Source organism: Salmo trutta, unplaced genomic scaffold (assembly GCF_901001165.1).
Source record: "Salmo trutta unplaced genomic scaffold, fSalTru1.1, whole genome shotgun sequence".
NCBI classification, from domain to species: Eukaryota; Metazoa; Chordata; class Actinopteri; order Salmoniformes; family Salmonidae; genus Salmo; species Salmo trutta.
Window position 1 is genome coordinate 536751 of NW_021823115.1, and position 27176 is coordinate 563926.

The 27176-nt window shown below is 51.0% G+C and overlaps 1 protein-coding gene across 10 annotated transcripts in view; it reads right to left on the minus strand.

Annotated features, from left to right (window-relative positions):
* Positions 1-27176, minus strand: part of LOC115189006 (centrosomal protein of 192 kDa) — a 70926-nt gene that overhangs the window by 16604 nt on the left and 27146 nt on the right. For 9 of the 10 annotated variants that reach the window (XM_029747823.1, XM_029747826.1, XM_029747824.1 and 6 more), the window contains 21 exons: positions 26560-26703; positions 25605-25894; positions 25165-25306; positions 24018-24404; positions 22703-23890; positions 21146-21272; positions 20797-20977; positions 17350-18259; positions 15867-16015; positions 15406-15636; positions 13778-13903; positions 11242-11382; positions 10946-11009; positions 9414-9553; positions 9136-9228; positions 7065-7183; positions 6446-6649; positions 5654-5744; positions 3755-3934; positions 1622-1882; positions 579-700 (listed from right to left, as the gene is read on the minus strand). In XM_029747823.1, the coding sequence (XP_029603683.1) occupies positions 579-700; positions 1622-1882; positions 3755-3934; positions 5654-5744; positions 6446-6649; positions 7065-7183; positions 9136-9228; positions 9414-9553; positions 10946-11009; positions 11242-11382; positions 13778-13903; positions 15406-15636; positions 15867-16015; positions 17350-18259; positions 20797-20977; positions 21146-21272; positions 22703-23890; positions 24018-24404; positions 25165-25306; positions 25605-25894; positions 26560-26703 (5290 nt within the window). The remainder of the gene's footprint in view (positions 1-578; positions 701-1621; positions 1883-3754; positions 3935-5653; positions 5745-6445; positions 6650-7064; positions 7184-9135; positions 9229-9413; positions 9554-10945; positions 11010-11241; positions 11383-13777; positions 13904-15405; positions 15637-15866; positions 16016-17349; positions 18260-20796; positions 20978-21145; positions 21273-22702; positions 23891-24017; positions 24405-25164; positions 25307-25604; positions 25895-26559; positions 26704-27176) is intronic. The other variant, XM_029747828.1, reaches the window with a different exon arrangement.

A 27176-nucleotide genomic window follows, 5' to 3' on the forward strand; every position in this document is an offset into this window, starting at 1 on the left:
CAGGAGAGAGAGAGACAGAGAGATAGAGACAGAGAGATAGAGACAGAGAGATATATATATATAGAGAGAGAGATATATATAGAGAGAGAGATATATAGAGAGAGAGATATATAGAGAGAGAGAGATATAGAGAGAGAGATATAGAGAGAGAGAGATATAGAGATATATAGAGATATATATAGAGAGAGAGAGAGAGAGATATATAGAGATATATAGAGAGAGATATATATATAGAGAGAGATATATAGAGATATATAGATATATATAGAGAGATATATAGATATAGAGAGAGATATATAGAGAGAGATATAGAGAGAGAGAGATATATAGAGATATATAGAGAGATATATAGATATAGAGATATAGAGAGGTGAAATGAGTCTCCTTACAGTGTTGTAAATCAAACTAGAGGACCTGGAGAACAGAAACAGACAGTAGTGGATCAAACTGTTCTGTCTGACAGAACAACCCTCTTCAAATCCTCTTTAAATGCTATTACTTCACAAGATGGCTGTTTAAAAAAGTCAGGTTTTAATGACAGATTAGCCCATGTAAGAAACAGAGGGACATGTCCTCACCTCCTGAACTGTTGTCTCGAGACCTCGTCTCCACAGAAGAGACAGACTGTGGCCAGGACGGCATTAGTAGACAGACACAGAGTCTGCTCTCTCTGGGTCACCTTCATCAGAAGCGTGATCACCTGGAGAAAGAGAAGCAGGTAGAGAATCCCACAGGTTAACTAGCAGGTATGAATCACACTCCAGTACAGCCTAAGGACGGTTACCAGTCCACAAAACACCTGGTTCAACATATATTAGTCCAGTTCAGACCAGCTATTAATGTTAAAAACATCTCTCCATCTGTCCAGTCAGGTAGTCCAGTCCAGGCGTTAGTCAGGTAGTCCAGTCCAGGCGTTAGTCAGGTAGTCCAGTCCAGGCGTTAGTCAGGTAGTCCAGTCCAGGCGTTAGTCAGGTAGTCCAGTCCAGGCGTTAGTCAGGTAGTCCAGTCCAGGCGTTAGTCAGGTAGTCCAGTCCAGGCGTTAGTCAGGTAGTCCAGTCCGGGCGTTAGTCAGGTAGTCCAGTCCGGGCGTTAGTCAGGTAGTCCAGTCCGGGCGTTAGTCAGGTAGTCCAGTCCGGGCGTTAGTCAGGTAGTCCAGTCCAGGCGTTAGTCAGGTAGTCCAGTCCGGGCGTTAGTCAGGTAGTCCAGTCCGGGCGTTAGTCAGGTAGTCCAGTCCGGGCGTTAGTCAGGTAGTCCAGTCCGGGCGTTAGTCAGGTAGTCCAGTCCAGGCGTTAGTCAGGTAGTCCAGTCCAGGCGTTAGTCAGGTAGTCCAGTCCGGGCGTTAGTCAGGTAGTCCAGTCCGGGCGTTAGTCAGGTAGTCCAGTCCGGGCGTTAGTCAGGCAGTCCAGTCCAGGCGTTAGTCAGGTAGTCCAGTCCAGGTGTTAGTCAGGTAGTCCAGTCCAGGTGTTAGTCAGGTAGTCCAGTCCAGGTGTCAGTCAGGTAGTCCAGTCCAGGTGTTAGTCAGGTAGTCCAGTCCAGGTGTTAGTCAGGTCTCTGACAGGGAGTCCAGTTCAAACCAGAAGCTCCTTTCTGACCGCATGCAGAAACAAGTCATGTGACCTACCTCCTGTGTCCTCTCCTTCAGGACGAACTGAGACGGAGAGAGGCTGATGCCAGAGGAGTCCATGACAGAGCGTGTGTGTAGGTCAGAGTAGGGAACAGCCTTAATGAAGGCAGCCCTGGACCCAGTGTTTCTCACACACACACACAGCTTGGAGACGTGGCCTGCTGCCACACCCATTAGCATAGCCACGTAGCCGTCTGAGCGCTTCCTGTGGTCTTCCAGAATAATGTTACTGGTCCCTCCGTAGCCTGATAGGGGGATCTGGGGAGAGAGAGAGAGAGAGAGAGAGAGAGGAGAGAGAGAGAGAGAGAGAGAGAGAGAGAGAGAGAGAGGGTAGACAGTATATTTCCCTTTATTAAGATGTGGGGCAACAACTACGGCCCCGGGGCAACAACTACAGCCCAGGATGAAGAAACATTGGTCTGCAGGACGGTTAGGGTAGAGGGCCTCCCAGTGAACCAGGACGGTTAGGGCCTCACAGTGAACCAGGACGGTTAGGGTAGAGAGGGCCTCCCAGTGAACCAGGACGGTTAGGGTAGAGAGGGCCTCACAGTGAACCAGGACGGTTAGGGCCTCACAGTGAACCAGGACGGTTAGGGTAGAGAGGGCCTCACAGTGAACCAGGACGGTTAGGGCCTCACAGTGAACCAGGACGGTTAGGGCCTCACAGTGAACCAGGATGGTTAGGGCCTCACAGTGAACCAGGACGGTTAGGGCCTCAGTGAACCAGGACGGTTAGGGCCTCAGTGAACCAGGACGGTTAGGGCCTCAGTGAACCAGGACGGTTAGGGCCTCAGTGAACCAGGACGGTTAGGGCCTCAGTGAACCAGGACGGTTAGGGTAGAGAGGGCCTCACAGTGAACCAGGACGGGTAGGGTAGAGAAGGCCTCACAGTGAACCAGGACGGTTAGGGCCTCACAGTGAACCAGGACGGTTAGGGTAGAGTAGAGAGGGCCTCACAGTGAACCAGGACGGTTAGGGCCTCACAGTGAACCAGGACGGTTAGGGTAGAGAGGGCCACAGTGAACCAGGACGGTTAGGGCCTCACAGTGAACCAGGACGGTTAGGGCCTCACAGTGAACCAGGACGGTTAGGGCCTCACAGTGAACCAGGACGGTTAGGGCCTCACAGTGAACCAGGACGGTTAGGGCCTCACAGTGAACCAGGACGGTTAGGGCCTCACAGTGAACCAGGACGGTTAGGGCCTCACAGTGAACCAGGACGGTGTAGGGTAGAGTAGAGAGGGCCTCACAGTGAACCAGGACGGTTAGGGCCTCACAGTGAACCAGGACGGTTAGGGGTAGAGAGGGCCTCAGTGAACCAGGACGGTTAGGGCCTCACAGGTGAACCAGGACGGTTTAGGGCCTCACAGTGAACCAGGACGGTTAGGGCCTCACAGTGAACCAGGACGGTTAGGGCCTCACAGTGAACCAGGGACGGTAGGGCCTCACAGTGAAACCAGGACGGTTAGGGCCTCACAGTGAACCAGGACGGTTAGGGCCTCACAGTGAACCAGGACGGGTTAGGGCCTCACAGTGACCAGGACGGTTAGGGCCTCACAGTGAACCAGGACGGTTAGGGCCTCACAGTGAACCAGGACGGTTAGGGCCTCACAGTGAACCAGGACGGTTAGGGCCTCACAGTGAACCAGGACGGTTAGGGCCTCACAGTGAACCAGACGGTTAGGGCCTCACAGTGAACCAGGACGGTTAGGGCCCACAGTGAACCAGGACGGTTAGGGTAGAGAGGGGCCTCACAGTGAACCAGGACGGTTAGGGTAGAGAGGGCCTCACAGTGAACCAGGACGGTTAGGGTAGAGAGGGCCTCACAGTGAACCAGGACGGTTAGGGTAGAGAGGGCCTCACAGTGAACCAGGACGGTTAGGGCCTCACAGTGAACCAGGACGGTTAGGGCCTCACAGTGAACCAGGACGGTTAGGGCCTCACAGTGAACCAGGACGGTTAGGGCCTCACAGTGAACCAGGACGGTTAGGGCCTCACAGTGAACCAGGACGGTTAGGGTAGAGAGGGCCTCACAGTGAACCAGGACGGTTAGGGTAGAGAGGGCCTCACAGTGAACCAGGACGGTTAGGGCCTCACAGTGAACCAGGACGGTTAGGGAAGAGGGCCTCACAGTGAACTTGATGCCAGGCTGTGAGGGTCGTACTCCAGACTGTTTGATCTCCAGCTTGGACAGGGCGCAGGCCACCCTGGTCGGGGCAAACAGCAGGTGGACAACAACATCCTCCCTGGGCCGGATGGACAGCTCTCTGTGTCGGGTCAACCTCTCCTCCTGTCCAAAGCTACTCTGGAGCTATTAATTACATTAATAGATAGACAGGAGAGAGCGAGAGACAGACCACAGAGAGACAGACCACAGAGAGACAGACCACAGAGAGAGACCACAGAGAGACCACAGAGAGAGAGACCACAGAGAGACCACAGAGAGAGAGACCACAGAGAGACAGGAGAGAGAGAGACCACAGAGAGACAGGAGGGAGAGGGAGAGACCACAGAGAGACAGGAGGGAGAGGGAGAGACCACAGAGAGACAGGAGGGAGAGGGAGAGACCACAGAGAGACAGGAGGGAGAGACCACAGAGAGACAGACCACAGAGAGACAGGAGGAAGAGACCACAGAGAGAGGGAGAGACCACAGAGAGAGGGAGAGACCACAGAGAGAGGGAGAGACCACAGAGAGAGGGAGAGACCACAGAGAGAGGGAGAGACCACAGAGAGAGGGAGACCAGAGAGAGGGAGAGACCACAGAGAGAGGGAGAGACCACAGAGAGAGGGAGAGACCACAGAGAGAGGGAGAGACCACAGAGAGAGGGAGAGACCACAGAGAGAGGGACAGACCACAGAGAGACAGGAGAGAGAGGGAGAGACCACAGAGAGACAGGAGAGAGAGGGAGAGACCACAGAGAGACAGGAGAGAGAGGGAGAGACCACAGAGAGACAGGAGAGAGAGGGAGAGACCACAGAGAGACAGGAGAGAGAGGGAGAGACCACAGAGAGACAGGAGAGAGAGGGAGAGACCACAGAGAGACAGGAGAGCGAGGGAGAGACCACAGAGAGAGAGGGAGAGACCACAGAGAGAGAGACCACAGAGAGAGAGGGAGAGACCACAGAGAGAGAGACCACAGAGAGAGAGGGAGAGACCACAGAGAGAGAGACCACAGAGAGAGAGACCACAGAGAGAGAGGGAGAGACCACAGAGAGAGAGACCACAGAGAGAGAGGGAGAGACCACAGAGAGAGAGGGAGAGACCACAGAGAGAGAGGGAGAGACCACAGAGAGAGAGGAGAGAGAGGGAGAGACCACAGAGAGACAGGAGAGAGAGGGAGAGAGACAAGGGGAGCCAGGAGTTAATGAGACATTACTGTAATAATAAACCACTGGTGCATATCAGTCCTTGTCCAGAGACATGACTGTAATAATAAATTGTGATTGATATCTGAAGAGTAGCTGGACATGTTAAAGAGCAGTCTAGAGTAGCTGGACAGGTTGAGGAGCAGTCTAGAGTAGCTGGACAGGTTGAGGAGCAGTCTTGAGTAGCTGGCCAGGTTAAAGAGCAGTCTAGAGTAGCTGGACAGGTTAAAGAGCAGTCTAGAGCAGCTGGACAGGTTAAAGAGCAGTCTAGAGCAGCTGGACAGGTTAAGAAGCAGTCTGACAGAGATGTTGTGATTGATCTCTGAAGAGTAGCTGGACAGGTTAAAGAGCAGTCTGACAGACAGCTGTTGTCATTGATCTCTGAAGAGTAGCTGGCCAGGTTGAGGAGCAGTCTAGAGTAGCTGGCCAGGTTGAGGAGCAGTCTAGAGTAGCTGGCCAGGTTGAGGAGCAGTCTAGAGTAGCTGGCCAGGTTGAGGAGCAGTCTAGAGTAGCTGGACAGGTTGAGGAGCAGTCTTGAGTAGCTGGACAGGTTAAAGAGCAGTCTAGAGTAGCTGGACAGGTTAAAGAGCAGTCTAGAGTAGCTGGACAGGTTAAAGAGCAGTCTAGAGTAGCTGGCCAGGTTGAGGAGTTTTGGTTGTTACCTGGAAACAGCTGTGATCTTGTCCTCTGATCAGAAGACGCAGGTGGTGTGTTGTGTTGGGGGAGTTGTTACGAAGAACCAGCTTCTGTTGTCTGTACAGGTAGAGGAGGACATTCAGAGCTACACCACGTCCACCGCTACACCACGTCCACCGCTACACCACGTCCACCGCTACACCGCGTCCACCGCTACACCGCGTCCACCGCGTCCACCGCGTCCACCGCTACAACGCGTCCACCGCTACAACGCGTCCACCGCTACAACGCGTCCACCGCTACAACGCGTCCACCGCTACAACGCGCCCAACACCGCGCCCCAACACCGCGCCCAACACCGCGCCCAACACCGCGCCCAACACCGCGCCCAACACCGCGCCCAACACCGCGCCCAACACCACGCCCAACACCACGCCCAACACCACGCCCAACACCACGCCCAACACCACGCCCAACACCACGTCCACAGCTACAACAATCAACCTCTTCAACAGCTTTCTATCCATGTTCATAACACATGATTTAAAAAACGCATATTTAACCAGGCAAGACAGTTCAGAACAAATTCTTATTTACAATTACGGCCAAACCCGGACAACGCTGGGCCAAATTGTGCGCCGCCCTATGGGACTCCCAATCACGGCCGGATATGATACAGCCCGGAGTCGAACCAGGGTCTGTAGTGACGCCTCTTGCAGTGAGATTGAAGTGCCTTCGACCGCTGCGCCACTCGGTAGCAACTACATACGGATGAATCATTATGACGAACACGGAAGAGTCTAGAAAATGTTCCTTACACAGCCCTGCCCAGCGTGACCCCTCCCCAGGCCACGAACTGCTTGTTTGAGAGGATGGGGGGTACCTCACTGGGGGGCAGCAAGCCCAGGGCAGAGGCAGGACCAGGTACGGCAGCAGGGTTACCCCTCTCCTCTGGTACCACCTGTCCCTTCAGCACCACCTCGTACTGGGGACCAGACGGCAGCACCAGGATGGTCAGAACACTGGAGGGGACAAGCACAGGAAAAAACCTCAGAACAGGAAGTAGCATGAAAACACAAAGGACACAGAACGACAACACAGGGAAAAGTCTGAGCTGCCGGTACAAGAATCCAAGAGCATCCGATCGATTACACTCTGAAGTACAACTGCGAGTAATGTAGAAGGCTTTATACAAGGCCAGACGGTCAGAACACTGAGTAATGTAGAAGGCTTTCTACAAGGCCCGATGGTCAGAACACTGAGTAATGTAGAAGGCTTTCTACAAGGCCAGATGGTCAGAACACTGAGTAATGTAGAAGGCTTTCTACAAGGCCAGATGGTCAGAACACTGAGTAATGTAGAAGGCTTTCTACAAGGCCAGATGGTCAGAACACAGAAGTGTGTACATTTTAAATACATAAAATAAATGAAAAGTACCTCTCTCGGTTCTTCCTGCCGCCCTGAGAGGTGAACGAGACCACAATGCCTTGCTCCTCCCCAGCACGCAGACACAGCTCATCAGGACTCACAGAGAAACAGTCATCACCACCGCTGTTCTGAAGACGAGAACCACCCAGGAGGCCATATCAACACCACCCAGGAGGCCATATCAACACCACCCAGGAGGCCATATCAACACCACCCAGCAGGCCATATCAACACCACCCAGGAGGCCATATCAACACCACCCAGGAGCCCATATCAACACCACCCAGGAGGCCATATCAACACCACCCAGCACCACCCAGCAGGCCATATCAACACCACCCAGCACCACCCAGGAGGTCATATCAACAACACCCAGCACCACCCAGCAGGCCATATCAACACCACCCAGCACCACCCAGGAGGTCATATCAACAACACCCAGCACCACCCAGCAGGCCATATCAACACCACCCAGGAGGTCATATCACAAACACAATGCCAACACATCCCCCAGGCTTATTAAAACACAATGCCAACACATCCCCCAGGCTTATTAAAACACAATGCCAACACATCCCCCAGGCTTATTATAAACACAATGCCAACACATCCCCCAGGCTTATTAAAACACAATGCCAACACATCCCCCAGGCTTATTAAACCACAATGCCACCACATCCCCCAGGCTTATTAAACCACAATGCCAACACATCCCCCAGGCTTATTAAAACACAATGCCAACACATCCCCCAGGCTTATTATAAACACAATGCCAACACATCCCCCAGGCTTATTATAAACACAATGCCAACACATCCCCCAGGCTTATTAAAACACAATGCCAACACATCCCCCAGGCTTATTAAAACACAATGCCAACACATCCCCCAGGCTTATTATAAACACAATGCCAACACATCCCCCAGGCTTATTATAAACACAATGCCAACACATCCCCCAGGCTTATTATAAACACAATGCCAACACATCCCCCAGGCTTATTATAAACACAATGCCAACACATCCCCCAGGCTTATTAAACCACAATGCCAACACATCCCCCAGGCTTATTATAAACACATGGCCAACACATCCCCCAGGCTTATTATAAACACATGGCCAACACATTCCCAGGCTTATTAAACCACAATGCCAACACATCCCCAGGCTTATTATAAACACAATGCCAACACATCCCCAGGCTTATTATAAACACAATGCCAACACATCCCCCAGGCTTATTATAACCACAATGCCAACACATCCCCCAGGCTTATTAAACCACAATGCCACCACATCCCCCAGGCTTATTATAAACACAATGCCAACACATCCCCAGGCTTATTATAACACAATGCCAACACATCCCCCAGGCTTATTAAACCACAATGCCAACACATCCCCCAGGCTTATTAAACCACAATGTCACCACATCCCCCAGGCTTATTAAACCACAATGTCACCACATCCCCCAGGCTTATTAAACCACAATGCCACCACATCCCGCAGGCTTATTATAAACACAATGCCACCACATCCCCCAGGCTTAATAAACCACAATGCCACCACATCCCCCAGGCTTATTATAAACACAATGCCAACACATCCCCCAGGCTTATTATAAACACAATGCCAACACATCCCCCAGGCTTATTATAAACACAATGCCAACACATCCCCCAGGCTTATTATAAACACAATGCCAACACATCCCCCAGGCTTATTAAAACACAATGCCACCACATCCCCCAGGCTTATTAAACCACAATGCCAACACATCCCCCAGGCTTATTTTAAAACCACAATGCCAACACATCCCCCAGGCTTATTATAAACACAATGCCAACACATCCCCCAGGCTTATTATAAACACAATGCCAACACATCCCCCAGGCTTATTATAAACACAATGCCAACACATCCCCCAGGCTTATTATAAACACAATGCCAACACATCCCCCAGGCTTATTATAAACACAATGCCAACACATCCCCCAGGCTTATTATAAACACAATGGCAACACATCCCCAGGCTTATTATAAACACAGATCAAACAGGGAAGTAAAAGGGACAGAATACCTTGAGTTTCAGCTGAACATCAATGTTGCCTGCGTTCTTCAGAGGCAGAGTCTGCTTGCTGGACTGACCAATCGCTGCCGAGAGGTTAACAGTCTGCCCCCCCCCCCAAAAAAATGATATATGAGGAAAGAATTAGAAAGATCAACCTATCACAGCAGGTCAACCCCAACTGTAATATGGAATGTGTTAGAAAAGGCAATAGAAACACTGGTTTCCCAGTTAAACCCGGGAACGTAAAGACTGGTCTCACGTCAGCAGCGCCACGGGTCAGTTCCTACCTGGAGGTCTTTAGGGGCGTGTACTCTGGCCGTTCCGGACCTGGCTCTGAGAGGGACGCTCCTGATCACATGACTGGGGCCCGGACAGTCCACCTCGATGTCCACCCTCGCACTGTACTCATCCGCTGGACCTAGAGCACCTGTATGACATCACTGTACTCATCAGCTGGACCTAGGTCACCTGTATGACATCACTGTATTCATCAGCTGGACCTAGGTCACCTGTATGACATCACTGGACCTAGACCACCTGTATGACATCACTGTACTCATCAGCTGGACCTAGACCACCTGTATGACATCACTGGACCTAGACCACCTGTATGACATCAGACATGAGAAACAGTACCCGAACAGGGGGCCCATAACCCGAACAGGACAGGGGGCCCCATAACCCCAACAGGACAGGGGGCCCCATAACCCCAACAGGACAGGGGGCCCCATAACCCCAACAGGACAGGGGGCCCCATAACCCCAACAGGACAGGGGGCCCATAACCCCAACAGGACAGGGGGCCCCATAACCCCAACAGGACAGGGGGCCCCATAACCCCAACAGGACAGGGGGCCCCATAACCCCAACAGGACAGGGGGCCCCATAACCCCAACAGGACAGGGGGCCCCATAACCCCAACAGGACAGGGGGCCCCATAACCCCAACAGGACAGGGGGCCCCATAACCCCAACAGGACAGGGGGCCCATAAACCCCAACAGGACAGGGGGCCCCATAACCCCAACAGGACAGGGGGTACCCCATAACCCCAACAGGACAGGGGGCCATAACCCCAACAGGACAGGGGGCCATAACCCCAACAGGACAGGGGGCCCATAAACCCCAACAGGACAGGGGCCCATAACCCCAACAGGACAGGGGGCCCATAAACCCAAACCCCAAAAGGACAGGGGGCCCATAAACCCCAACAGGACAGGGGGCCCATAACCCCAACAGGACAGGGGGCCCATAACCCCAACAGGACAGGGGGCCCATAACCCCAACGGACAGGGGGCCCATACCCCAACAGGACAGGGGGCCCATAACCCCAACAGGACAGGGGGCCCATACCCCAAACAGGACAGGGGGCCCAACCCCAACAGGACAGGGGGCCCATAACCCCAACAGGACAGGGGGCCCATAACCCCAACAGGACAGGGGGCCCATAACCCCAACAGGACAGGGGGCCATAACCCCAACAGGACAGGGGGCCCATAACCCCAACAGGACAGGGGGCCCCATAACCCCAACAGGACAGGGGCCCATAACCTGAACAGGACAGGGGCCCATAACCCCAACAGGACAGGGGGCCCATAACCCCAACAGGACAGGGGGCCCATAACCCCAACAGGACAGGGGGCCCATAACCCCAACAGGACAGGGGGCTCATAACCCCAACAGGACAGGGGGCCCATAACCCCAACAGGACAGGGGGCCCATAACCCCAACAGGACAGGGGGCCCATAACCCCAACAGGACAGGGGGCCCATAACCCGAACAGGACAGGGGGCCCATAACCCGAACAGGACTGGGGCCATACCTGAACAGGACTGGTACTTCTGTGGAGCGTGGAAGTGAACCCAAACCATGAAGCTCTCTGGATTCTGAAAGACAACACAAAAACAGAAACAACATTCCAAAAACATCCCTCAAAACAACTCAACTATTGAAGTCACAAGTCACTGGATACTACCTGGTCAGTCCAGGTTTACCTGGATACTACCTGGTCAGTCCAGGTTTACCTGGATACTACCTGGTCAGTCCAGGTTTACCTGGATACTACCTGGTCAGTCCAGGTTTACCTGGATACTACCTGGTCAGTCCAGGTTCACTCACCTCTCCGTAGCTGGCGTGCATCACGTGGTTCATGACGGACGGAGCGGCCAGTGAGGTCAGAGTCCCCGCCTGCAGCAAGCCCTCAGCTGTCATGGCAACGGGACTCTTGGAGAAAGTGAAGCAGCGCCAGGCCGTGGCGTTCTAGAAACACGACGTCACAGAGACAATATCTATCAACGTGTGCTTGTATAAACCAAATATTTTAACAAAAATCTAAGTGCTTTTGAAGTAACAGAAAGATGACATCAAGCCTGGAATTTCAGGATTTAAAAAGGGCAAGGCCATTTGGAGGTGCCCAATCTGCCCGGGGCACCGACGCCATCTGCCCGGGGCACCGACGCCATTAACCAAAATAGCCAATTAAATTGATTTGAAAATCCGAAAAAAACACTAGCTCTTCCGTTAAAACATAGGTGTATGTAAATGTGTAAAGATAATGAATGTTCAAAGTGTAGGTGACAGCCTGGCCTACCGAGCCCCGGGCGGCAGCCTGGCCTACCGAGCCCCGGGCGGCAGCCTGGCCTACCGAGCCCCGGGCGGCAGCCTGGCCTACCGAGCCCCGGGCGGCAGCCTGGCCTACCGAGCCCCGGGCGGCAGCCTGGCCTACCGAGCCCCGGGCGGCAGCCTGGCCTACCGAGCCCCGGGCGGCAGCCTGCCCTACCGAAGCCCCGGGCGGCCAGCCTGGCCTATCGAGCCCCGGGCGGCAGCCTGGCCAATCGAAATGCTTGATTATGTCATACTGGAGTCACTCGTCCTTCCGACATGAGAGAAAGGCCAGCATCTGTCGTCGTCCTTCCGACACGAAAGAAAAGCCAGCGTCTGTTGTATACTTCAACATCACCCACCTTGCAATCTAAGCAGAGGCAGTCAACATTTTTTAAACTACTTAACCATGAACGTAATTGTTTAAAACCTGGAGGTTTTTTTTGTCATTTGACGAGGCACGTCTCACCATGTTCTCCATTGGAATGTAGAGGATTCTTTCATAAAAACACTTCCTCAGATGCCACTGAAACCAGTATTTCTCTCATGTTCTCAACGTTCATTGTCCAGCAACCAAAGACACAATCCTAAGTCATATTAACAACCAATGTTAGTTGTAGCTTCTTCAGATGTTTGAATTTCTTAAAGGGATATTTTCATTTCTGTCATGAAGCCGCTCCCATTTCCAGTGCGTTTTAGAGAAGAGTGTTTTCCCGCTAATTGCATATAGCCTTGTGGGCATTGCTGCGTTTATAATATGAAGAAATAGACTAATAGTTGATTAACATTTTAAGCTAAACGTTCTGATCTGTTGCATCAGCCTCATTGTTGTTTTTTTAAAGGTTTCTGATGCACAGAAGGACAAGCTAGCCAATAGAAGAGGTGAACCGTTGGACTATAGGGGGCAGCAGATTGACATGAGCTAGTTCCTGTCTGTTAGGCCGACTCATCTGGTTGGCTGAGGAAAAGTTCAAATGTGGTGCCTCGGGATTCCATAAGGACGGGCCGGCAGGGATGTCTTTGTCCCATCGCGCTCTAGCGACTCCTGTGGCGGGTCGGGCGCAGTGCAGAACCTGATCACATGACCAACACTGACTACCGTAAATTCCGGACTATAAGCCGCAACATTTTTTCCCACGCTTTGAACCTCGCGGCTTAAACAATGACGCGGCTAATATATGGATTTTTCCCCGCTTACAAATTTTTTGTTACAAGCCGTGTTTCGTTAAAGCCTGTGTAAAGTTCATTTGTTTCAATGTACCGGTAGGCACCTGCGGCTTATAGACATGTGCGGCTTATTTATGTTCAAAAGAATATATATTTTTTAAATTCAGTGGGTGCGGCTTATATTCAGGTGCGCTCAATAGTCCGGAAATTACGGTAATAAGAACGGCGATAACTGACAGAGCCGTGTGAGTGAGGTGCTTCGGACCGCGGCGATTGGCAGCTGGGAATTATAATTATTATACTCAGCCAAAGGGAACAACGGCCACTTCGGCTGAAAGGAAAATACATTTTTTTAGGTAGCATTACGGACGGCCACACAAGGGGACATCGAGGGCCATGGCTGTTGAAAATGAGGCCTGCATGACAAAGTTCTGCACAACTCAGACAGAAGAGTAATGACCTATACAACATTAGTTATTGTCCGTTGCTGCACTGTATTGCATTGTAATGTACTGCATAGCATTGTACTGTATTGTATTGCATAGCATTGTACTGTATTGTAATGTACTGTACTCCATAGCATTGTACTGTATTGTACTGTATTGCATCGCAATGTACTGCATAGCATTGTACTGTATTGTATTGCATAGCATTGTACTGTATTATATTGCATCGTAATGTATTGTACTGTATAGTATTGCATGGTAATGTACTGCATAGCATTGTATTGTACTGTATTGTATGGTAATGTAGTGCATAGCATAGTATTGTATGGTAATGTAGTGCATAGCGTTGTACTGTATGGTAATGTAGTGCATAGCATTGTATGGTAATGTAGCGCATAGCATTGTATTGTATGGTAATGTAGTGCATAGCATTGTCTTACAGCACTGATAACCAGTCGAATAGGAACGGTAGCATGAGTCCTGTTCAGCAGCTTCAGAGGGAGAGCTTTGGCACAGCCACCTGCCAGGTCCCCAAAGTCCAGACTGCCACACTTCCCTACGTCCACCTGGAGAGGAGAACCCAGCCAGAATATAATGGTTCCAGTGGAGAACCCAGCCAGAATATAATGTGTTCCAGTGGAGAACCCAGCCAGAATATAATGTGTTGCAGTGGAGAACCAGCCAGATATAATGTGTTGCAGTGGAGAACCCAGCCAGAATATAATGTGTTGCAGTGGAGAACCCAGACAGAATATAATGTGTTCCAGTGGAGGAACCCAGCCAGAATATAATGTGTTCCAGTGGAGAACCCAGCCAGAATATAATGTGTTCCAGTGGAGAACCCAGCCAGAATATAATGTGTTCCAGTGGAGAACCCAGCCAGAATATAATGTGTTCCAGTGGAGAACCCAGCCAGAATATAATGTGTCCGGTGGAGAACCCAGCCAGAATATAAGTGTTCCGGTGGAGAACCCAGCCAGAATATATGTGTTCCGGTGGAAGAACCCAGCCAGAATATAATGTGTTCCGGTGGAGAACCCAGCCAGAATATAATGTGTTCCGGTGGAGAACCCAGCCAGAATATAATGTGTTCCGGTGGAGAACCCAGCCAGAATATAATGTGTTCCGGTGGAGAACCCAGCCAGAATTAATGTGTTCCGTGGAGAACCCAGCCAGAATATAAGTGTTCCGGTGGAGACCCAGCCAGAATATAATGTGTTCCGGTGGAGAAACCCAGCCAGAATATAATGTGTTCCGGCTGGAGAACAGCCAGATATAATGTGTTCGGTGGAGAACCCAGCCAGAATATCATGTGTTCCGGTGGAGAACCCAGCCAGAATAAGGAAAATGTGTTCCTGTGGAGAACCCAGCCAGAATATAATGTGTTTCCGATGGAGAACCCAGGCCCAGATATAATGTATGTTCCAGTGGAGAACCCGCCAGAAATATAATGTGTTCCAGTGGAGAACCCGCCCAGAATATTATGTGTTCCAGTGGAGAACCCGCCCAGAATATAATGTGTTCCAGTGGAGAACCCGCCCAGAATATAATGTGTTCCAGTGGAGAACCCGCCCAGAATATAATGTGTTCCAGTGGAGAACCCAGCCAGAATATAATGTGTTCCAGTGGAGAACCCAGCCAGAATATAATGTGTTCCAGAGGAGAACCCGCCCAGAATATAATGTGTTCCAGTGGAGAACCCACCCAGAATATAATGTGTTCCAGAGGAGAACCCACCCAGAATATAATGTGTTCCAGAGGAGAACCCACCCAGAATATAATGTGTTCCAGAGGAGAACCCACCCAGAATATAATCTGTTCTCTGTTCCAGAGAAACAACATCATTGATATCAACCAACGAGAACAGAGACCTTGAGGTTCTACACAAATGTTGTTTAAAAACACTGGAATATAAGCAGTAAAACAAACCAAACAGGAAGCATGTAGTAGGTGTACTTCCTGTCCTGACATGGACTCAAAGCTAACTAACGATCGACATTAGTTACACCCACTCCTCACTTGGGATTAAAGCTAACAAGCCAACAATTGATCAGCCGCACCCCCTTACCTCCAGAGCAGGGTTCTCTGCCATGGCGACGAGGACCACCCTCTTGGCGAACACCTCGGCGCGGGCGGCAGCCTGGGCCTCAGCGGAGGCAGGCCAGGAGGAGACACTGAGGACAGCCTGGTAAACCCCGGCCTGAGGTGGGATGAACAACACCTTCTGCTCCTCCGTGCTCTTAGGGCCAATGATAGTCTTGTTCTTCACTATCAGCCACTGGTACGGGAATGAATCAAACTGGGCGGGACAGGAAATGGACATTATGGTTCGACAGCAGTTCCTCGTTCTTCAGAGTGGTTACATTTCTGGGACTATTTATTGGCTCTCAATTTGATTAAAATATTCCCTCAGCATTTTTTTTTTTTTTAATTTTTACATTTACATGTTTGTTGACATTATTTCAGACCATACAATTCTCTATAAATCATTGTCCTCTTTACAAATTCATTAGAAACAAAATGACTCACCTTCTCTCCGTCGATGGCCAGGCTGGTGACTGTGATGGAGACCTGCTGCCAGCGCTCGGAGGGGTTGAAGATGCCCAGTGAGGTCTGAGAGGAGATGCCCACACAGCAGGCATGGGGGAACCTCAGCTCCTCAGGGATCACGACCTGGGCTGGAGGAATGGAGAAGGGTCCAGGGTTATCTTCAAGCTGACAAAATTACACGTATATATCACTCAAGATTGAGACACACCGTTTCAAACTCTTCCAACTGCAACACACCCTCTTATCTGGAGTGATTCAAGATACCATTCCAGAACTGATTGAAGGCTAACCTGCGAGTTCGGGAAGGGGCTAACCTGCGGGTTCGGGAAGGGGCTAACCTGCGGGTTCGGGAAGGGGCTAACCTGCGGGTTCGGGAAGACTAGCTGCGAGTTCGGGAAGACTAGCTGCGAGTTCGGGAAGGCTAACCTGCGAGTTCGGGAAGGCTAACCTGCGAGTTCGGGAAGGCTAACCTGCGAGTTCGGGAAGGCTAACCTGCGAGTTCGGGAAGGCTAACCTGCGAGTTCAGGAAGACTACCTGCGAGTTCGGGAAGACTACCTGCGAGTTCGGGAAGACTACCTGCGAGTTCGGGAAGACTACCTGCGAGTTCGGGAAGACTACCTGCGAGTTCGGGAAGACTACCTGCGAGTTCGGGAAGACTACCTGCGAGTTCGGGAAGACTACCTGCGAGTTCGGGAAGACTACCTGCGAGTTCGGGAAGACTACCTGCGAGTTCGGGAAGACTACCTGCGAGTTCGGGAAGACTACCTGCGAGTTCGGGAAGACTACCTGCGAGTTCGGGAAGACTAGCTGCGAGTTCGGGAAGACTAGCTGCGAGTTCGGGAAGACTAGCTGCGAGTTCGGGAAGACTAGCTGCGAGTTCGGGAAGACTAACCTGCGAGTTCGGGAAGACTAACCTGCGAGTTCGGGAAGACTAACCTGCGAGTTCGGGAAGACTAGCTGCGAGTTCGGGAAGACTAGCTGCGAGTTCGGGAAGACTAGCTGCGAGTTCGGGAAGACTAACCTGCGAGTTCAGGAAGACTAACCTGCGAGTTCAGGAAGACTACCTGCGAGTTCGGGAAGACTACCTGCGAGTTCGGGAAGACTAACCTGCGAGTTCGGGAAGACTAGCTGCGAGTTCGGGAAGGCTAACCTGCGAGTTCGGGGAAGGCTAACCTGCGAGTTCGGGAAGGCTAACCTGCGAGTTCGGGAAGGCTAACCTGCGAGTTCGGGAAGGCTAACCTGCGAGTTCGGGAAGGCTAACCTGCGAGTTCGGGAAGGCTAACCTGCGAGTTCGGGAAGGCTAACCTGCGAGTTCGGGAAGGCTAACCTGCGAGTTCGGGAAGGCTAACCTGCGAGTTCGGGAAGGCTGGAAGGCTAACCTGTGAGTTCGGGAAGGCTGGAAGGCTAACCTGTGAGTTCGGGAAGGCTAACCTGCGAGTTCAGGAAGTCTGGAAGACTAACCTGTGAGTTCAGGAAGGCTGCCGTTAGACCACGAGGCTACACAGCGCTGGCTGTAGGGGTTCTCCTCCATCAGTTCTGGGGCCAAGGGTTTGAGGTGGGGGTTAGAGCAGTGGTACAGACCCCCAGGACCTCCTGGTCCACCAGGCCCAGAGACACCCAGACCCCCAGAGCTGTGGAGGTGTCTGACTGAGGGATCAACGTTGGGTCCTAACCGTGAGGACATAGCGTTACCATACAGGCCGTTACCTGCTGCTGCCATGTGGTGGTAGGGAGCAGGCAGAGGGAGACCAGGGTGTAGAGCTCCATCTGAACCCAGGTTCTGCAGTGCCAGCTGGGAGCTGAAGAGGGAGCGCCCCGTCAGGAGGCTGGGGACCCCTGGATGCAGGTCCACCATGGAGCCCTGGGGCTTGAAGCTGGAGATGGGCATGTAGCACAGGTCCTCGGAGGAAGGCAGGCCGAAGCCCGTCCTGGCCCCAGGATAGACCTCACTCCCCTGGGCTGAGACCCCGGACCACTGCTGGTTCCCCTGGCCCCCCATACCGCTGGGCTGCTGGATGTTCAGGTTGCTGGAGTAACCAGAATCCACCTTGGCGAGGTGGTGCGAGTTGGGTTCGGAGTGGCGTTTCTGCTGGTTGTAGTCTCTATTATTCCCACAGTGATAGTTACACTCACTCTGGCTGCGTGTACAGCCCAGACCTGAACCACTCCGCAAGTCTACCGAGCCACTACGAGGACCGTAAGAGTGGCGAGGAGACTCTGGGCTCTTGGACTGTCTAGGAGGACAGAGGACGTCTGTAGAGCGGTTAGGAGGTAGATCCTGACCTGAAGGATTCTGGGTATCAGCCCCTTCTACTGCAGGGGTAGGACTGGCCCTGATGATAGTGGTGCTCAGAGACATGGTGCCATTACTCTGGGGGAAGGGAGAGAAGATATCACACAGTCCATGGGTTATTCCTTCATGTAGTAAAACTCCAGCACATAACATAGCTAGCTGAGTTTTTCCAGGAAGATAACCGTCATTTCAGCTTAACATTGTGCATCAACAATCAAGACAAAACACCCAAAACTCAAGGTTTCTTTACCTCGGTTCTCTGGTAATGAGAGATACAGCGCCTTCAGAAAAGTATTCACACCCTTTGAGACTTTTTAAAACACAAAATACTTTGTAAATGTCGAAGCGGAAGAAAAATGTGAGCATTTGTAAAACATTTCTGAAAAATGAAACAGTAATAGATATGTTGCCTAGATAAGTATTCAACCCCGAGTAAATATATTGCCAGTGATTACTGCTGTGAGTGTTTCTGGGTAAATCTAAGAGCGGTCCAACACCTGGATTGTGCAACATTTGCCCCGTTCTTCTTCTTCGTGTTCTGTCAAATTGGTTGTTGATCATTGCTAGACAACCATTTTCAGGTCATACCATAGATTTTAAAACAGAATTAGGTCAAAACTGTGAACTTGGCCACTCAGAATCATTCACTGTCTTCTTGGTAATCAACTCCAGTGTAGATGTGGCCTTGCGTTTTAAGTTATTGTCCCGTTGAAAGGTGAATTAATCTCCCAGTGTAGATTTGGCCTTGTGTTTTAGGTTATTGTCCTGCTGAAAGGTGAATTCATCTCCCAGTGTCTGGTGGAAAGCAGACTGAACCAGAGTTTCCTCCAGGATTTTGTCTGTGATTAGCTCCATTCCATTTCTTTTTATCCCAAAAAAAACTCCCCAGTCCTTAACTATGACAAGCATACCCATAACATGATGCAGCCACCACGATGCTTAAAAATATAAAGAGTGGTACTCAGTAATGTGTTGTATTTGAACCAAACCTAACTTTTTGTCCTGAATACAAAGTGTTAATTGCTTTGCCACATTTTTTTTGCAGTATTAATTTAGTGCCTTGTTGCAAACAGGATACATGTTTTGGAATATTTGTTATTCTGTACAGGCTTCCTTTTCACAGTTATTTATGTTTGTTTGTATTGTTGAGTAACTACAATGTTGTTGATCCATCCTCAGTTCTCCCCTATCACAGCCATTAAACTCAGTAACTGTTTTAAAGTCACCATTGGCCTCATGGTGAAATCACTGAGCAGTTTCCTTCCTCTCTGGCAACTGAGTTAGGAAGGACGCCTGTATCTTTGTAGTAACTGGGTGTATTGATATACCATCCAAAGTGTAATTAATAACATCACCATGCTCAAAGGGATATTCAATGAATGCTTTTTTTTAACCCATTTTTTACTCCTCCCCACGCCTCCGCTCCTCCCCACGCCTCCGCTCCTCCCCACGCCTCCGCTCCTCCCCACGCCTCCGCTCCTCCAGCCTCTACTCCTTTCCTTCTTGCCAGCTGGGAAATGTGGTGAGATCTCTCACTCATTATCAGCGAACCAGAGAAAGTGTGTGCTTTCCCCCCGTGTCTTTCGACAACAGAAACGCTAGCAATTCTACTTCTCCAGGTATGGAAAGCTAGCCAATGGGAACTACGTGTCGGCAGAGTAAGCTTTCCAGCGAGCTAGCCAAGTTAGCTTAAGCCTCACGGCGTGGGGTTAACCAAGTGGCGATGGCTAGCCAAGTTAGCTTAAGCCTCACGGCATGGGGTTAACCAAGTGGCGATGGCTAGCCAAGTTAGCTTAAGCCTCACGGCATGGGGTTAACCAAGTGGCGATGGCTAGCCAAGTTAGCTTAAGCCTCACGGCATGGGGTTAACCAAGTGGCGATGGCTAGCCAAATTAGCTTAAGCCTCACGGCATGGGGTTAACCAAGTGGCGATGGCTAACCAAGTTAGCTTAAGCCTCACGGCATGGGGTTAACCAAGTGGCGATGGCTAGCCAAGTTAGCTTAAGCCTCACGGCGTAGGGTTAACCAAGTCGCGATGGCTAGCCAAGTTAGCTTAAGCCTCACGGCATGGGGTTAACCAAGTGGCGATGGCTAGCCAAGTTAGCTTAAGCCTCACGGCGTGGGGTTAACCAAGTGGCGATGGCTAGCCAAGTTAGCTTAAGCCTCACGGCGTGGGGTTAACCAAGTGGCGATGGCTAGCCAAGTTAGCTTAAGCCTCACGGCATGGGGTTAACCAAGTGGCGATGGCTAGCCGTGTCACGTTAAGCTACGACCGGAGACAGAAGTAGAAAACACATTCCCCCCATTCGGTAAGTACCGAACACTAATCGTCTCCATTGACCTCACGGTTGACCTGTGAACTGTTAAAGCAGGAAGACAGGAATTCAAGTCACACAGAGAGGAGAGAGGGCTTCAGAAGCCGTCCTGATCACTTCCGCAAAGAAGAAGAGAGGATGAGAACCACCAAAAGGGCTGGCCCTCGGTCAGACGACGTGCGATTGAGCTCTTGGTCATTTGTAAAACTGCCAGACAGGAATCCCCACTGAGACACGGGAAAAGGAGTATTCGAAAGAGAAGCCCATATAAACGAAGGCCCAATCGGCTGCCTACTATACCTTGTGTCTGTCGGGAGTTGGGATGTCGGTGCTGTCGAGAGCCGTGCCGTCATTCAGAGAGATGTACGTCAGCCTGCTGAGACTGGGACTGGAACAACTCCACTCTGACTGGGACTGGGGAGGAGAGAGATCACTGGGGGGTCTCCTGTCCCCTACACTGGAGGAGGGGGGACACACAGGCCTGTACAGGCAACCAGAGAACAGAGAGAAATACAAGATTTAGGATGAACTGCAAGTAGAGTTACACAGTAGAGGGCACGACCTGACATCTGATTGATTTAATAATTGATTGATGGTTTGATTGATTGAATAATTGATTGATTTGAAGCAGCCGGATTGATTGATTTACCCTTCTTGGTTGGGGAAGGAGGTCTGTGAGGGGGAGGAGTGGGTGAGAGGAGAGGTGGAGGGTCTGAAGGTACACTGGCTCTGCTCTGGTCCTCCAGCATGATGCATAGGAGTACCTGGCGACACACCTGCAGAGAACAACACATTACTATCCACCACATTAATACAATCTAACCAGAGATCACATTACTATCCACCACATTAATACAATCTAACCAGAGATCATTACTATCCACCACATTAATACAATCTAACCAGAGATCACCACATTACTATCCACCACATTAATACAATCTAACCAGAGATCACCACATTACTATCCACCACATTAATACAATCTAACCAGAGATCACATTACTATCCACCACATTAATACAATCTAACCAGAGATCACATTACTATCCACCACATTAATACAATCTAACCAGAGGTCACCACATTACTATCCACCACATTAATACAATCTAACCAGAGGTCACCACATTACTATCCACCACATTAATACAATCTAACCAGAGGTCACCACATTACTATCCACCACATTAATACAATCTAACCAGAGGTCACCACATTACTATCCACCACATTAATACAATCTAACCAGAGGTCACCACATTACTATCCACCACATTAATACAATCTAACCAGAGGTCACCACATTACTATCCACCACATTAATACAATCTAACCAGAGGTCACCACATTACTATCCACCACATTAATACAATCTAACCAGAGGTCACCACATTACTATCCACCACATTAATACAATCTAACCAGAGGTCACCACATTACTATCCACCACATTAATACAATCTAGCCAGAGATCATTACTATCCACCACATTAATACAATCTAGCCAGAGATCATTACTATCCACCACATTAATACAATCTAACCAGAGATCACCACATTACTATCCACCACATTAATACAATCTAACCAGAGGTCACCACATTACTATCCACCACATTAATACAATCTAGCCAGAGATCATTACTATCCACCACATTAATACAATCTAACCAGAGATCACCACATTACTATCCACCACATTAATACAATCTAACCAGAGATCACATTACTATCCACCACATTAATACAATCTAACCAGAGGTCACCACATTACTATCCACCACATTAATACAATCTAACCAGAGATCACATTACCATCCACCACATTAATACAATCTAACCAGAGATCACATTACTATCCACCACATTAATACAATCTAACCAGAGATCACATTACTATCCACCACATTAATACAATCTAACCAGAGATCACATTACTATCCATAACCTGACCAGGATATTAATACCCTCTTTAACCAATGAACTAAATCCTTCTTTATCATTGTCTGCAGAACACAAGACCAGGAAATCACCTCAAATAAACTATAAATCAACATTGAAAAACCAGATGTCCCAATCTGTCCGGAAGGACCAGGAAAAAAACGGGATCGAAACTAAGCTAAGCTAAACAAACATGTTTATTTCTCTCTTAAATGAGTTGAAGAATAGCTGAATAATGATGTTGATTGGACCAGAGACTGACCGTCCGTCCTGTGTGCAGCAGCAGGCTGGGGGCTGTGACAGGAGGTAGTAAAACCAACATGTCTGGTCACAGCGCCGGGAGGAGCTTCTCCAACACTCTCCTCCAGGCCACCGGGTTTCTCCTGCTGGGCTGTACTGCTCCCGGTCGCGTGCGTCTTCACCGTGCTCCTCCTGGCTCTCTGGGAGGGGGATGTGATGTCTCTGAGGGACAGCGGCCCTGACAGACCCTTCCTCAGACCAGGGGAGGTTTTAGGACCTGGGGCAGGAGCTGTGGAGCGGTCCTCTACCTTCTGGGCTGGGTTGTTGTTGGGTGTTGGACAGACTACTCCTAGTTCAGCCCCACCACTCTCTGTGCTGCTCCTGCTCAGCATACCAGCTGGTTGGGGCTCACTGTTATTCCCTGCAGACTTCCTGTCAGCAGCTGGTTTGGCTGTGGAGGTTGAGAACTGACCAGGGCCCACACACCTCCTCCCTGGGTTACCAGAGGCTGTAGGGATGGAGCTGAACCTGGGACGAGGGATGGAACTCCTCCTCACCTCCGTCTTGTTAGCTGGTCCTGGTCCACTCTGGTCAGAACCTGGATGTAGCCCAGCAGAGACTGGACGGGTCGTAGCAGCAGGGTAACCTTGTGTCAAACCCGCCTTAGCCTCGACGCCAGACGATGAGGAGATATCTCCCTTGGCGATAGCCTGGTATTCGGTAGCCTGGTGTTGATAACCCGAGCTCTCGTTCTCCACAGTAACAACAAGTGACGCGGCCTGGGACTTCCTGTGGGAGGAGTTGAGGTTGTCGGCCCAGCTGAGGAAGTCAAAGGTGTAGTGGGAGGAGCCTGACTGGTCGCTGTCGCTGCTGGTGGATACCTCTGTCTGTTTCAGGTACTTTTCAATGTCGAAGGCACTCAGGTCCCCGGCATACTGGCTCCTCTGTAGAGTCTCCAGCAGGTCTCCGGCACACTGGCTCCTCTGTAGAGCCTCCAGCAGGTCCCCGGCACACTGGCTCCTCTGTAGAGTCTCCAGCAGGTCCCCGGCACACTGGCTCCTCTGTAGAGCCTCCAGCAGGTCCCCGGCATACTGGCTCCTCTGTAGAGCCTCCAGCAGGTCCCCCCGTTGGTCCAGTTGAACCCGGTTAGGACTGGACTGGTCCAGTTCAACCCGGTTAGGGCTGGGAGTTTGTTCTTCCAGGACAGAGGCTGGGAATCAGAAACAAAATCTCCTTTAGATTTCTCATGACCTGGTGAAGTGGTGCTGACATCACCTTCCAACAAACACAACAGAATTAAAGAGTAGAATTTCAGATGTAGTATGAATATAGGATACCTGGGGCTGGACGCGGCAGACCTTTCTGGCGTTGCCTCTGGGTCCGACTCCTCTTTGAAAGCTCCATGATCATGGCAGCCAGCTGGGAGGGCTCTGAGGAGATGGAGGCATCTGCGATGGCCGAGGCAATGGTGCTGATAGACAACATGAGGTTAGACTGGTCTGTGCCGCTGCCGGGGCCGGGGCTGGGGTCCAGGCTGCCGGGGGAGGGAAGGGTCTGGCTGGGGGAGAGCAGGGCCTCAGGGAGGGAGGAGGCTGAGGGAAGGGTCTGGCTGGGGGAGAGCAGGGCCTCAGGGAAGGGGGAGACTGATTCACAAGGCTCTGGCTCTTCATCTCCTGTCGGTGACACCCTGTCTAGAGCTGCCTCCACAGTCTTGTCCAAGTCCTCTACAAAAACAACACATTGGAAGTATCAACTACCATATCTGATACTCTGATGACTGATTTGAGTTTAAAATTAGGAATAAATATGATGACTGTGATCAAGTATGAAAAATTATGCCAAACCAAGTCAAGATGTACTGGCTGGGCTGGCCGGCCTCACAGTGGGAATCAGGAATAAGTGTCTTACTGGCTGGGCTGGCCGGCCTCACAGCGGGAATCAGGAATAAGTGTCTTACTGGCTGGGCTGGCCGGCCTCACAGTGGGAATCAGGAATAAGTGTCTTACTGGCTGGGCTGGCCGGCCTCACAGCGGGAATCAGGAATAAGTGTCTTACTGGCTGGCCTGGTCTCAGTGGGAATCAGGAATAAGTGTCTTACTGGCTGACCTGGCCGGCCTCACAGTGGGAATCAGGAATAAGTGTCTTACTGGCTGGCCCCTCACAGTGGGAATCAGGAATAAGTGTCTTACTGGCCGGCCTCACAGCGGGAATCAGGAATAAGTGTCTTACTGGCCGGCCTCACAGAGGGAATCAGGAATAAGTGTCTTACTGGCCGGCCTCACAGCGGGAATCAGGAATAAGTGTCTTACTGGCTGGCCTCACAGTGGGAATCAGGAATAAGTGTCTTACTGGCTGGCCTCAGTGGGAATCAGGAATAAGTGTCTTACTGGCTGGCCTCAGTGGGAATCAGGAATAAGTGTCTTACTGGCCGGGCTCACAGCGGGAACCAGGAATAAGTGTCGTGGACGTCCAGACGGTACCTACCTGTGTTCATGGTGCGGTCGTGGTCGGTGTGTGGGAGGGTGTCGCTGCGGACCGAGCTGTCCTGAGACAGGAAGTCTGATGGTTGAATCAGAGGAAATGGTTCCCTCTTCTCTGGAGATGTGATGACGTAACCAAACGACGGCTGGAGAGAAAAGATACAACAAACTGGTCAAGTCAGAAGGGTGATGGGAAGGGAAAATAAACCACAGGCTTAAACCCTCAGCGGTCGTCTGAAACACGGCTTCCCTACTGTCCCTTCGACACCGCGGGCAGGTTTCCCGGACCGAGATGAAAGCTCGTACTCCTGAACTAAAAGCACACCGACCCTAAGAGACTACGTGAATAGTGGAAGAGTAGAACGACGGGCTGCAGAACGATGGGCTGCAGAGCAACGGGCTGCAGAGCGACGTCGATAGGACATCATCGAACAAGCCCCATACCCGTTTGACTGTATCGTCCTCCCTGTCGTCCCCTAGACAGCCCAGGGCCTCAGAGCGCTGCTGGAAGAAGGTCCCCAGAGACAGACGGAGGTAGCTCTGGTTCCCTCTGTCCAGCTCCTGGGACACCTGGCTGGCCCTCATCAGGATGTGGCTGCTGGCCGGGAGTCTCCAGGACGTGTCAGATAGGAGACCTGGACTGGTGGAGTCCTGCGCCATCACCTCCTCCTGCATGAACTGGTTCTCCTTCTCAAACACCTTCTGGTCCTCTATGATCTTCTCTATGGCGTTACCTGGAACACAATAAAAACAGGCCAACACTGCGATCACTTGGGACAGCAGCATGACATTCCGACAAGGCACAGCGATCATTAGGGACAGCGACATTCTGACGAGGCACAGCGATCATTAGGGACAGCGACATTCCGACTAGGCACAGCGTCTATTAGGGACAGCGACATTCCGACGAGGCACAGCGACATTCCGTCGAGGCACAGCGACATTCCGTCGAGGCACAGCGACATTCCGTCGAGGCACAGCGACATTCCGACGAGGCACAGCGACATTCCGACGAGGCACAGCGACATTCCGACGAGGCACAGCGACATTCCGACGAGGCACAGCGACATTCCGACGAGGCACAGCGACATTCCGACGAGGCACAGCGACATTCCGACGAGGCACAGCGACATTCCGACGAGGCACAGCGATCATTTTCAGATGGAACTGTTGACAGGCATAGATAGATGTGTGACGGCCAATGGAGCACGGTTTGGAACGCTGTTCGTTCAATCAGCATTCAGGATCAAAACACGCTGTTTTATAGTGGATCTTTCGTACCAACGCTACGGTGGGGAACACCCAACACCTAGTTATCATAACCAAAAGGAACGATACACAAATCCCTATTTCCATGTACAGCTTAAAATAACATTTTGACAATAACTCCTGTACTTACTGCCTGGAACGAAGTCCTCGGCCTGGAACTGGTCTGCTACTTCCGGAAGCTGCTTTCCATCCACCTCCTTCTCAAAGGACGAGTAGTAAGCCAGATCAGTCACCCACTTCCCCTCCTCGTTCTGGTAGACCACACTGTGAGAGGCTGGGGAACACACACACACACACAAAGAGAGAGAGGACAATGAAACACACAGGCCTCGTTCTGGTAGACCACACTGTGAGAGGCTGGGACACACACACACACAGAGAGAGGACAATGAAACACACAGGCCTCGTTCTGGTAGACCACACTGTGAGAGGCTGGGACACACACACACACAGAGAGAGGACAATGAAACACACAGGCCTCGTTCTGGTAGACCACACTGTGAGAGGCTGGGACACACACACACACTAAGTCGTAGAGGCTGGAGCAGAGGACAATGACATGACCTATCACAACAGCTGTTAGTTTTTATTCTGACCCTTAGGTTGTTGCTGCATCACATGACCTAAGGGTCAGAATAAAAACTAACAGCTGTTGTGATAGGTTGTTGCTGCATCACATGACCTAAGGGTCAGAATAAAAACTAACAGCTGTTGTGATAGGTTGTTGCTGCATCACATGACCTAAGG